The sequence below is a fragment of the Mustela lutreola genome, chromosome 10, assembly GCF_030435805.1.
Source record: "Mustela lutreola isolate mMusLut2 chromosome 10, mMusLut2.pri, whole genome shotgun sequence".
Taxonomy (NCBI): domain Eukaryota; kingdom Metazoa; phylum Chordata; class Mammalia; order Carnivora; family Mustelidae; genus Mustela; species Mustela lutreola.
The window spans coordinates 100,357,883-100,371,537 of record NC_081299.1 but is presented as its reverse complement, the minus strand read 5'-3'; the positions used below and the strand labels follow the sequence as shown (position 1 = coordinate 100,371,537).

Here is a 13,655-nt window from a genome sequence, read left to right as displayed (position 1 = left end):
CTCCACTGTTAAACGACCCCCTTCCTTGTTGTCTCCCCCCAACCTCCTGTCTGGTTCTGCCTTCCTTTCCCGGCATCCTCCATGCTTGTTCCAGCAGCCAGTGCATCAACACTGGAATCACGCGGCTGAAATCCCGGGGTGATTTACCCTGAAATCAGCAGTCAGGTAGGCAGTGGGTGTTTACTCTCCAGGGCCCTCCTCCAGGGTACTCAGGGTATGGATGAAACAATAGGACAAGAGGAAGAGAAAGGGCTTTATGCCTTAAGAACTTCCTGCCTCCTTGCAAATCTGAGGGCTAGATTAAATGTCAGAGATCAGTTTTTCTCACCCACTCTCCCAACAGCACTAGGTTCTGGGGAATGTCAGTCAGCGTCTCTTGGGAGTGTGAAAGTCACGGTGAGGTGGACAGGGCAGGTCCTCTCCCCCTTTTGCTGAGAAGAAGCCTAAAGACGTCTGCCATCCCAGCTGGGCTGTCTCAGGGACCGAGGGGGAACTCCGTCCTCGGCAACAAACTCAGCCCTCTTGTCATCCCCACTCACAGCCCTCCTGCAGTCTCTTGGCATGAATTCCCTCCTGGAGATACCACACCGGTTGTGACCAGCCTCTTTCTGATCATCCACTGCCCCCAAGGAGAGGGACTCCATCCTCCCTGATTCCTGGCACGGCCTGACACTTTGAGCTATTCCAGGCCGTTCTTATTTGGAGATTAAATTACCCCTACTGCTCCCTTCCAGAGTCAAGAGGAGAAGACGTGTGCTGCATAAAGACCCTGAAGCCGGGGGTCCAGACAGCTGTTGCCTCTTCCCCTCCGGCCAGGTCAGGGCCCAGAGAGGCAGCTCTGCAAGCTCAGCCTCCCCAGGCTGGCTGGGAGCAGGCAGTCTCTGCGCCTGCGGGGACTTCTGCCCGGCAGCCCTGTTTCCTCATACCTGAGCCGTCTGCCGCCACGCACCACTCCCGGCCTGAGCACACTATTTAAGGCCAGCACACGAGAGCTGGCTGTGAGTCACAGCTCCGGGAGGGCAGCAGCAGCTCCACGTCCCCCAGCAGCCAGCACACCGAGGGAAGGGACCCTTCCCCTCACCATGGCTTCCCTGGGGCAGATCATCTTCTGGAGGTAGTGTACTCTTCTCTAGCTTAGCTGGTGAAGGGAATAGGGCTGAGGTCTTTAGCAGGGTTGCTGAGGACTCCTGGGCTACCTGTACCCTTATCCGACCCAGCATTGGGCTGGCAAGAAGCCTGGCCAGACCTGAGCCTCACCGGACTTGATTGAGCATCACACCCCAACCACTCAGGGCACTTATTCAGGGGTAGGCTGGTTTTCTGCCATGGAGAGCTGGCGCCTGCGCAGGCAGCTCTGGATCAGGGAACCCGAGCAGCTCTCGGGCTAAGCGCTCCTTGAGACATCGAGGCTCTTTGTGGGGGTGGGGGGCACTGAGCAGGGTGGCATGGGGCTGCGTGCTGGGAGGGAAGGACACCAGTGACTAATGATGGGAGGGATGTAGGGGAGCTCACTATGCGGTCCCTGGGATGAAGCAGGTGAGCATTCTCTGACCTCCTCTGGGGGTGTGACTTCCCAGTACTGCTGCGTAACCTGCACCAACACCCTCCCTCCACCCCCAGCTCCAGGATGGGGTCCCTAGTTCTTCCGGGACTCCTTGGGGAGGAGACCCCTGCAGCTGCTGCTGAGAATGCAGGCCTTTGTTAAGGCCCCAGAGTCTGCTCACCCTGGGGGCTGGGGCGGAGCAAGGCAGGACACAGGAAGAAAGAGCATTGGAGGCACAAATGCAGAAGGCAGTAGAGCTGATGGACTGGAGAATCCAAAGCTGAGAGCAGGGGCGAGCCTAGACCCCCATCATGAAGAAAGGAGAAAGCCTGTCCCTTATGTTTTGCTCCTCTCACTTGGCTACCTCTAGCTGCTTCTTTTCCCCTCAGGACATCACTTCCTTTTCTGCAAAGAAAGAGATGGAAAGTGAAGGAAGGGTTTTCCTGAGAGGGTTGGTGATTCATTGTTCGTCACAACTCATGATGGTGTTTGGGAAGACAGGAAGGCTGGTACCTGTTGGTTCTGGGCATTGTTAGAGAGACCAGTCCTCTCATTTCGTAGTGTTTTTTCTAGTGAGAGGGAAAAGAACAGAGGGAAGGAGGAAAGGAAAGCTCAGATGAACAGTAAAGTTTGTCGAGATGTTGAAGGAATATTGTTTTGCAGTGCAGCCTGGAAAATTCTCTCCCTTCAAACAGAATGGCAGCTCCATCCCTTGTGTCTATCTGGAATAGCTAGTCCTGCAACAGGGGTTGGGGCTGGGGGGCTCTGTGTGGCCAGTAAGGGTGCTGGGCAGTACTTCCCTTCTTGTGGCTGGTAAGAACACTCTGCTCCCAGGATAAGCAGCAGGTCGTGGAGGGCATCCATTGGGGCTTTTCTGCCCTGCAAGAACACCCCAGGAAGCACTGACGTCAGAGGAACTGGTATTTTGCCAGCACCTTTTTTCTCCATGCCCTGGGCTAGGTGCCATACAGAAGCCTCCTTTAATCCTCACCAGAGCCCATGAGAGTTCATCATTGCCTCAGAGAAGTTAAGTCATGGGCTTGAGGCCACACAGCGTGCAGGGGACAGGGCAGCATTTAAATCCACTCTACCTAATTCTGAAACCCAAGCTCTGTCCTCTGGGCCATGCTTGTCCCCACCCCCGTCCCTGACCTGCCTGTCCCAGCTTCCCCCACCCCCCACCCCCATTCCTCCATTCTGGTTCTATAGATGTGAAACACTCCTCATGCAACAAGTGACTCTGTTGTTCTAAAGATGGATGTGTGGGCTTTCTAATAATACATTACAACCAGCCTGACTGGTTTGGTGGGAGGATTAGCAGGAAGTGGGTGTTCAAAATGCATATTCCCCCACCCTTCAGAGACCAAATGGAATCCACAGAGGCTCCTCTTGTTGGCCCCAGCATGCCTCATTAGCTATTTATGCTCTGCAATTGCAAGAGCAATGACAAGCCATGGAGCAGCAGAGCTTTTGTGCAAAGAGGCTACTGGGAAGAGGGTCAATGGGTGGGCTTGGTGGGAAGCAGGGTCTGGAGAATTCATCCCAGGGAACCATGGGAGCCCACTTGAGGGAACCCAGGGTCTACTCTTGGCCCGCAAACCCTCTTTCTTTGCCACAATTTTCTTAATTCATAATAATTCCTTTTGCTGAGGCAATCATGACCGTTGGTGATGTGGGAGAGCTTATGAGAGGGCTTGATGGTAGATTACTCTCTTAAATAATTACCGGAGAGCCTAATACCTTCAAATCTCGTGCTCAAAGATGAATGCCACTCTGGGATGAAATACCGATGTGCGGTTTCTATTATGCCTGACCTCCTTAGTATATTTAAGCACTATGTGATCAGAATTTTCCTCCCCTCTTCCCATTATAGCTGTCAACAGGAACAGCATTTGCCCATGGGACAGTTGTTGAGTACCTGCTAGGAGTCCAAGGGTGGAAAATTCATGACCCCTGCTCACTGAGGTTATGTTCTGATCAACAACATTAACTGAGTACCTACTATATGTGGGGTGTTGGACTAGGGACTGGGGAAAAAGGAGCTAAGGCCTTGATGAGATTATAGCCTAATGAGGAGAAGGATTCCCAGACAGATCATTCCAACTTGCTCTTCATAGGTCAAGAGATAATAAGAGCAGGAGGCAACAGCAGAAATTCACTAACCTGAGGTTTGGGAGAAGGTTTCCTAAGCCAGGTGATGGCTGGATTAAGTCTTAAAGGATGAGTTAGTGTGATCCAGATGAAGAAGGGTGGGAAGAACACTGTGCAGAGGAAAGAATAGAATAGAATAGAACTCATGAACCAGCATGGGGTGTTGGAAAGCTACAAGCTACTCTCCTAGCATCATCATTAGTGTATAAAGCATGAGGCAGGGAGCTCTGGGATGAAACAGAAGAGGCAGATCCAGGTCATGTTTAGGCCTTATCTGCCAGGCTCAAAGTTAGGAATTTGTTGTTGTGATGAGGAGCCAATGAAGGCTCTCAAGCAGGAGAATCTTGGTGGTTTTCCTCTTAGGTGGGCTACTCCAGATACCTCTGTGGTAGGAGAATGGATATGAAGGCCTTGAGCCTGGAGGCCAGGAGAAACAGTTGTGGTCCAAAGTATAAGAAATAATGAGGACTTCAAGTAGAGAATGATAGCGGGGAGCTATAGGGGAAGATCAATTCCAGGAAGGTTTAGAACTTAAAATCAGTGATATATGATAAATGAATGGACGGACAGGTAGGGTGGTGCAGAGTAGGAGTAGGTGAGGCAAAGGGCGGAGTCTGGAACGACCCCCGCCCCCGTTTTTGTACTGCACAGAGTGAATAGAGAAGAGTGAGGAGAGATGAGAGTTAGCTAACTCTGGTATATGATGAATTTGAAGTTCCCCTGGGACCTCTAGCTGGAGATGTTCAACAGGCAGTGGAAGGCATGCAGCTGAAACCAAGAGAAGCCAGGCCTGGAGATAGCAATTGAGAGTCAAGGACTCCCAGGCAGGGAATGATCGATCACCTGGCATGTCTTCTAAGGAAAGCACATAGAAAGGGGTAAGGAGGCAGGGATGGGAAACTAAAGAAAACCAAATTTTAAGGGTGGGCAGAGGAAGAGGAGTCAAAGAAAGAACTGGGAGTCCATGGTGGGAAAGGTAGAGAAGAGACCAGGATAGATAATTCTCAGGGATGTCAACGGAGAAAAGTTTCATAGAGGTCCCGGGGCTGGAAGGGGTGTCCTTTAGGCTCAGTAAGGTCTGGTGCTGATAGAGATCCAATCCTGATAAAAATACGGCCTATGCAACATTTCAGCAAAACGCACATGGGTATGCTCAGACAATGAAGAGAACACACTGCCAAGCAGACCCTGCACCCCAACGAGGCCAAGAAGGGGCGGGAACGGCTCACAGTCTAGCCTGAAGAAGGGCTCATGGGTGCCCAGTCAGCAGAGAACACCAGATAGCTGGAGCATGTGATAGCTGTCCTTCCTGAAATCAGAGACACAACTGTAGCAGCAATGCGGCTCAGCTGGACAAAGTTCACAGTTTTTGTTTTGCTTTTCCTCCCGCCATCCTCCCCTCTCCTCCCTCCTTGCCTTCTTTACTTTTCCCTGGATTCTTTTCATCTAGTCTTATTCTGACTCTTCCGTTAGAAGACTGGGGGAAATCACCAGCAACAATTGGATTAATGAAGACCTGCCAAAGGAAGGAAGTTACTAGTGGAGAAAGAGCAGGAATCTTTTTACCTGAGAAAGGTGCATGAAACACAAAATGAGGGAGGCTAGAATAAGAGAGCTCAAGCAGCTTTGCTCTCTAGTCTTGGTTTCCCATTGTCCCTGAGTTTTCAAGCTGGTGGTTGGCTCAAACATACCAGACGTTAATGGCCAGAGAAAACAGCGTTTGGCAGCACAATGAAAGTTTGCCTGATGAGAAAATCATGAAAGGTCTGGCTTGGGGAAGATCTCAGCACAGGGCATGATGATACTTGAAACCCCACTGAGGGATGAGATGGGCCCAACTTTCAGACTCTCTGAGCCTACAAAATCTAAGGCTTCAGGCCCCACCCCCTATGAACAGAACAGGAAGTTACAAAATGAGATAAAACTGCACATTAGAAGAAAGACTTAAACAGGCACCTGTATTCCTGCCCCTATCAGAAGTACATGCTTTTGAGCCGGCCCTCTTTCCCTATCTCCACCTCTTCAACACCCCTCTCCTTCAATGTCCAGCTCAAGTGGTATTTCCACTTTGAAGTCTTTCTGGATCTTTCTGGTTGCAGTCAATTGCTCCTTTTATGTTCGTGGTTGGCCATGTTGATGGATTTCTATTCCTGGTGCTCATCTGTTTCTCTCCATACGGTTGGCCCCTTGAGGGTCTGGCCTTTGTCTTGTTCACCATTGTATGAAGGCAATGTAACACCATGGCTACGTATCTGGGCTCTGGGATCAGACCATCTTGATGAAGTTCTAGAACCTAGGTGAGGTTTAGTGGGCTGAGGTCCGGAGCTGATGACCAAGAAAGAATTCTTGAGACATCTTTGGTGCAAAATGGTGGTTTATTAAAGCACATGGACAGGACCCGTGGGCAGGAAGAGCTGCTGCCCCGGGTTTTGAGGGATGGCAGGTTGCCGTTCGGGGGTGTGAATGGATGGGAGATTCTTGGTGGGGTGTTATGATCCTGCTATCATTTACATTCCCTTCTATCTCAGCCTCCTCCAGTTTATGGTGGGGAGGGAGACATTAGGGCTTCAGGAACTGAGAGTTATTTGCCTCTGGAAATTTGTGCTATTGATAAGGTAACCTCCCTGTTTAGGTCTCTAGGACATCTGTAGAGCAAGGGAGATTCCTGTTCTGCAGGATTGCGATCCCTGCAAGTTAACTATTTATCGTTTTATGGCAGTCAGGGGTGCCTGAGGAATGCTACACATATGGAGGGGAGCTGGTGGAGAGGGGGTGCAAGGCGCCAGCTTTTGCTTTGTCTTCAGCCCAGCCTCCTGCTCCCTCATGAATCTGGGTTCAAATCCTACCACCTTGAATGCTTATCCCACTGGAATTAGTCTGACTAACTAGCCTCTATAAATCTCAATTTCCCTATCTGTAAGATGGGATGGCAGTAGGACCTAACTCCTAGGGCTATGTGAATGACATGTGATGATTGTATGTCTGGCACATCCTAAGAGCTCTATAAATCTTAGCTATTGCTAGAATCATTACTTGCAATTCCACAATGCTCAATACATGACTAGCTCTCTGTAAGACCTTATTAACCTCAACTCCATGACCCCACTGGCCCTCCTGTCCCTTGAATAGATGTTCTTGTAAGATTATACTTTGGCTAAATCATGAATGGGATCTTCCAAAGACAGTTAACTCTAGCAACACTCTAGAGAATGGTCAGAGTTTTCTAGATTCTTGTTTTGAAAAAAAAAAAAAAATCAAGACCACCTCGCCTTCTATTGTTTATGAGACTGATACATAATCCGTCTTTCAACCTGAGAATGTCTGGCTATGGAGATCTGACCAAGCACTAGGTAATGGTTAACTAGCTAAACCACCTCACACTCCTAATTATCTCCATTTCACAGATCCAAATGTTGAGGCAAGACGACTTGCTCAGTGTCTCCCAGCCAGCCAATGGCAGGAACCAACTGGTTCCCACTGGACCTCCATACTGACTGTTTTTAGAAGAGTATCTTTATAATTAGCACTTACTCTTCTGCCACTTGAAGCAAAACCCATCTCGTACTGCAAAGCTCACTTCCTCTGGGACAAGAGACTGCCAGGGTTCTTAACCATGGAGGAAGGAGCTGTCCTCAGAGCAGGCTGGCGCCCATGGATTATGCGTCCCTGGTTTGTGTTATTTCAAGTAGCACACATCTACCTGAGCTCTAGATGAATGAGCTGAGGAGGAAAACGTGACTAAAACTCAGGGAGAATTTCATGCTTTCAGAACTTGAAAATTCAGACAATACACCCCCTCATTTTATTGTCGAGACAATGAAAATAAATTGCGTGACTTGCCCAAGGGTTATGCAGTTTTAGAAAAGTGAGTACAACAGAGCTCTTTCAACAATCCTGTATTGCTCAGTGTCCCTAGGTTGGATGGCAGCCAACCACGATTTACCCAAACAGCAAGGCTCCCCGAACTGGGGGGACCAAAGCTTCCTCCACATTTACCTTTGACATATGGAAGGAGTAGAAATAATGTTGGTACTAGAATTAAGCTAATGTGTGTTCATATTCAGCTCTCCATTTCTTAGCTGTGTGACCTCAAGTTATGTCACTTAACCCCTCTGTGTCTTCATTTCCTCCCCACTCAACTGAGGTTAATAACAGTACCTACCTCACACAGTTGTGCTAACCCCTGGAAGGGTTAGCGCTTTATGTAGGAGTTACTCTTACTCAATTATTCCCTGCTACTCTTTTTACAGAATAACAAAGTGATTTGGAGGGAGGGAAAGGAAGGACACGTCTGGCAGTAGCAGATGGGTTTAAGGGACCTCAGCATCTGAATTGTTCTGGGGTTTGAGTCAACTGGAGATACCTTCTTTCCTAGTCCTTGTTTTGTGAGAATATGGGAACATCCCTGGCCACCCCAGTGACAACACACTCTACAAAACACTCCAAATCAATCTCCAGACAGCAGTGGTGGGAACACCACCTGAGCCTGTTAGAAATGCAAATTATTTTCAGTAGCGCTCCCCCAAGACCTATTGATTCACAGCCTGGGGGTGGGGCCCCAGCAATGTGGAGTAACAAGCCACCCAGCTGATGTTGATCAGCTCTAGAAGCTGTAATAGCGTTCTGTCTGTGCTCCTTGATCCCTCGGGGAAAGCACGAGGATTTAACCCAGGCAGAGATAAATTTCACCTGGAATCATTTATCATCCCACATTCCTCCTTAAGAAAGGTCCTAAAGAGGGACAGATGGGCCTTGATGAAAACAAAGGGAAAAACATGAAGTTTCTGCAGGTAAGAAACCCAGGTCATATTTCTCTTTATATTAGCTTTCCGCAATCCCAAACCATCTGCCTGGACCATCTCGGATTTACTAGCCCATCACTTCCAAATGTATTCCTACTACTCCCAGCACAGCAGTAATGGGAGAAAGGGCAGACGGTTTCCCCTCTTTCTTTTTCCGCAGATTTAAAATGAAAAATTTCATAGAATAAAAACCATGAAAGATTTAAGAAAGGGAGAGAGAAGCATCCGTAAAATTTAAGGGTATTGAATTGTCTCTTTTAGCTTCCTAAGGGCTCCTCATTGTGCTGTCTCCCACCCCTAACCCAGAATGGCAATTTCATACCTCTCTTCTCTTCAGTCCTCCTGCAGGTCCCCTCCTCCCCGCCACTCCTGCCCCAGTCTCAGATGATTATCTTGCTGTATCCTTCAGAGAAAATAGGAGTCAGCAGATAGTACTCATCTTTCCATTCCCAAAACTACAGGCTATACTCACATGTGCCCTTTTTCTCTGCCTCCCTTCCTGATACGAAGGATGAGCCCAGCTCCTATCAAAGGGCAACCCCTCTGTGCCCTCAGCTCCTATCAAAGGGCAACCCCTCTGTGCCCTGGGTCCATGGGATCCATCTGGATCTCGCCTGCTGCTCGAGAATGCCTCTGCCAGCCAGCATCCACTGTCCTCCACCCCCCAACTCCCCCCCCCCCCGCCCGCCTTCTTTTATCCCTGTCAGCATGCAGCCCACTGGCGTTTGCTACTTTCTCGAGGGGAAAGCCTCTCTCAGCCTTACAGCCTCTCCAGCTCCCACCCCAGGTCTGTTTTCCCTTCTTAGCAATCTTGCCGGAAGCACTGTCTGGAGTTACTGATCTGAGATTTGCGGTGTGTCACGAAAGGAATACGATGTGGTTCCCAGCACAACTTAAAGCCCGGCTGCCACTTTCTAGCAATGTGGCCTTGGGCGGGTTATTGATTCTCTTAGTGTCTGGGTTCCTCCTCTGTAAAACGAGGGTGATGTTAGAATCTGCATAAAACGACCTGAGAACTTTGTGAATTAATACGTATAGAGCACTTAGCAGACCCTTACTGTAAACCACGATTTTGTCCCCTCTATACCAAGGTATTGCTTCTGTTAGTGCCAAACCTAATGTGGACTTCTCTGTACCTATTTTCGCAACAGCATTCAATGCAGATGTCCCACTACCTACTTTTGGATTTCTTTTCTTGGTTTCCATGATACTACACTTTCCTGATTTCACACCCTCCTTCCTCTGTGATACTGGTGTGGTCTCTTGGGGTTCACCTCTGCTTTTCAATGCCTAGTCCTGGTTTGGGATGGTTACAAGTTCCTCTGCTGCCCCATGCAACTGGAAATCAACCAGGATCTTCCTCCGGGAACCTGCTCTGGTATGAGGACTTTCAGTCATTTCTGATACTTGATGATTGGTTCTACTCTGCTAAAAAGCCTCAGGGTCCAGGAACAAAATATAATGGTATAGGGACAATCATCCTTTAAAGGGGCTGGCATCAGCTTCGGGATTGGGGTAGAGTCCCATAAAGATGCTAAGGTAAGTTGTGTACTAGCAAGTGCTCTGTAGGAAGATGGCCATAATGGGCCACCCTTCCTGGAAATAGCCTCAGTGCCTAGCAGGATTCCCCCATATGCCTGCTTCTCATTCTGCTCAACCTATTATCCTGTCGCATCAGAGCAAGATGGAATCCAAGCAACATGCACGACTCAAACACCTCATAATCTCTGTGTTTAAGTACCTAATACAGTGATTCCCAAAGTGAGGCCAAAGGACACTGATACAGCAACAAAATTTTCCCCCGAAGAGTTTTGTAGTCAAGCAAGTTTGGAAGTGCTGAATCTTATTAGGCTGGATCATATGAAATTGTCAATGTTCCATTGTTTCCGATCTACAGAAATGGTAATTTCAAAAGGCTCAACCTAAAATGTACTCTTCTGGGACATTCATTTAGGCATAGTAGCATATTAAAGTCCTAAAGGTAAAGAAATCTGTTTGATTATGATTGACGCAATGTTATGAAATTGTAATCCTTCTGAAAATAATACTTATTAATAAACATCAGGACACACTTTGGGAGTCTAGGGGCCAGAGTAATTAGGAAAGAACAGAAGTCATGAATAGAAAAAAGCACATTAACGTGGGAGCTAGGGAGCAGCATCAGGGCTGAGCAAATGCACAAGAGGAAAAGAATAGGCTGGTATTTTCCATCCCGGGAATGCCCGCCCATCTTTGATATTCAAAGTCCTATTTTTCAGACCTTCCCCTTATACATTAATTCTTCCCTGATGAACCTTCTTCCAAATAGACTTGTTTGTAACTGACACCTGCCCTTTGCTTCCTCCTAAAGTAGAGGGAGGACTCATGAGGTGACATCAATGGCTCACCGCATATTCCTCAAGTGACAGATACTAAATAATCATGGGTATTATTTTGACTGCCCTCTCATTACTATAATTATTAATTAGTTCATCTTTTCCGGGTATATCATCGTCCTGGCTCAGGAGTGTTCATCTAATTTGCTTACAACAGTGAGGTGAGTTCAGCTAATCTGGACACGGGAATGAGTCTCAGCCCGGCAGCTGGTGCCCCAGGGAGCATCTCACATATGCTCTAGAAAGAAAGTGGGCACTTAGCCAGGTTCGAATTTTTCGCTCTCTGGGCGCCAGAACCAAATGCCCCTGACAGAGGATGAACTCCCTGGACAGGGCAGATTCGGGTAGAAAAGGGTACACAGGCTTGGCCAGGACTAAATCCTCAGGGCTTCCATCCTCCCCAACCCCTGTCCCACTGTCTGGAGTTCTTCCCCTGAGTCATTTGTATGCTACCTAATGGCCATCACGGTGACCAACCCTCCGTGGAGTGACGAGGTTTCTGGACATTTGTCAGCCCCTGCGGTCATCTAGCAGGTGTTAGGGGCAGGCAGGTATTATCTAATATTCTGGGGAAGAGGAGGAGAGTTGATAGTAGGGTGTTGCTTCCCTAGGAGAGGAGAGAGTTCATTAAAGTTATTAATTGTAGCCTGGCGGGACTTAAGTGACCTTAAATGGGGCCCTGACGGTTTTGTGTCCTGTGATGGAAGACACGGCCCACAGTGGGCATGCTTACAAAAGCAGTGCTTAGCCTGTCGGGGGCATCACTACAAACATTTGGTCACCAGGAAGGGTAAAAACCAGCCTTTTGGGTTTCTCATGATGTAACTCAAAACAAAAGCCTTTGATTTAAGGATGCTGAAAGAGCAAACACGGGTAAGGCTTGAACAGGCCACATGGTCTCTCAGATCCTCACATCTCATTTGTCTTCTACCCGTAGAAGTCAAATGACCTTCGTAATATTTGGGGAGCGCTGGGAGCGGCAGGATGGGAAGGGGCACGGATGCTGCCACTTCTCTCCGGCTGCATGATAGAAAGGAAGAGGGTGGGATTAGAACCAGAGGGACCTGACTCGGCTCCCCTTTCCAAATCTATACTGTGCAATATGCCGGTCACTTAATTTCCCCTGTTAAGTAAGGACAACGAATGGACAGCCCCAAACCTCCTTGGGGATCAAAGGTAATTAGGCACAATAGATTATCATAACAGTGACATTGACCGCAACACATAGCTCTCTTGCATTACTTACATGTCTACAGCTTTCATTAGAAGTTGCCTCACCCATTTGAAGAAGATAACTTTTATTTTTTATTAGTTTTTTTTTTTTTTTTTTTTAAATTTACTTGACAGAGCAAGCATACGTAGGCAGAGAGGGGCAGGCAGAGGGAGTGGGAGAAGTGGGCTCCCAGCTCAGCTGATCCCAGGACCCTGGATCATGACCTGAGTTGAAGGCAGATGCTTAACCAACTGAACCACCCAGGCGCCCCAAGAAGATAACTGTTAAAAAGCACCAAGACCCATATACCGGGGACTTTAAAATAGGCAGAAATATTAACAGCAACGGTCATACAGGACTTACCGTTCATTTCCTTTTGGATCCAGCCTTCAAAGAGTCTGTCCATGTTAGGGATGTAGCCCCACACTGTGGCTCATTCAGACAACTATGTCAATTCCGGTGGCAGCCTTCTTGTGGGATCACCTTACACTCCCACAACCTTATAATCATGGCCTCCTGTATTGGGTTCTTCCTGTGTCAATACAGTTCTACAAGTTCTGCATACATTACTGATTAATTTAACAAGTATTTATTGATCATCTTTTTTGTACTTGGTGCCAGAGACCCTAGGGTTACAGTCATGTACCAGCATCACTCAGAGTACAGATGAGAAGAGACAGATAGATAAGCACATAATTAAATACAGTACTCGACATGCCATTGCAGACCAGTTTCAGAACGCTTTGAAATCGACTTCTAATCCAGTGTTGGTTATTAGAGAGCATCAGAACGTGGCTTCTGAATGGGTATTAGTGAAGCAAGGAGAAGTGGGAAGAACATCCAGGCCAAGTGCAAGGTCCACGGGGTGAAGCAGGTGGGAAGGCGAGTGGGAAGGGAGAGCCGGGGCCAGAGCGGCCCCTGGAGAGACCAGCGCGGGCTAGATCTAACCTCAACAAATGAAGAGGTTGGCTTTTATCCTCCCATTCTGCAGCTGAGTAAATTCAGGCTCAGGGTGCTGTGAGAAAGTAAAGGGAGAGGTTTGGGGGAAAGGCTAGAAGATGTGCAAAACCAGCAGAGGAGATCAAATCACCTATGAGAACGGTTTTCAAATGAGTGAGAAGACAGCATGAGGTCAGGAAGCCCCTGGTTAACGGCAGGACTGTGTGAGGCCCGTTACTGATCCTTTCTGCAAGGGACCGTGAATTTCACTACTTAACCATTATCACAACTGTTGAATATAATATACACAAAGGGAGTTGAAAGCAGATTCTAGATCTATCTGTCTCCGAAGTCTATACCCTTTCCTAATTTAGAAAGAAATTTATTTTATTGTTAATGCTAAGAATAAGCGGTTGAAGCAACTGGAGAAGTCAGGGTGCCCCGGGCCGGTGGCCAGGTGACTCTGATGAGGTCAGTCCCTTTAGGTCCAAAGACTTGATGGCTATACTGTGTCAGAGCCCAGCTCCCCAGGAGCCTCAATGTCAAAACCTCAAAAGCCATGTTCCGCTGTCTTTCTTTAAAAGTCCTTCGAAATAAAACTATGTCAGCAAAGAGGGATATTGGTATGAGAA

The 13,655-nt window shown here is 48.1% G+C and overlaps 1 protein-coding gene across 2 annotated transcripts in view; it reads left to right on the top strand.

The window, feature by feature from the left end:
* Positions 1–958: 958 nt before the first annotated feature.
* Positions 959–13,655, top strand: part of VTCN1 (V-set domain containing T cell activation inhibitor 1) — a 57,453-nt gene continuing 44,756 nt past the window's right edge. Inside the window, exon 1 of one of the 2 annotated variants that reach the window (XM_059135183.1) lies at positions 959–1,114. In XM_059135183.1, coding sequence (XP_058991166.1) covers positions 1,083–1,114 — 32 coding nt within the window. In that variant the 5' untranslated portion in view covers positions 959–1,082. The remainder of the gene's footprint in view (positions 1,115–13,655) is intronic. The other variant, XM_059135182.1, reaches the window with a different exon arrangement.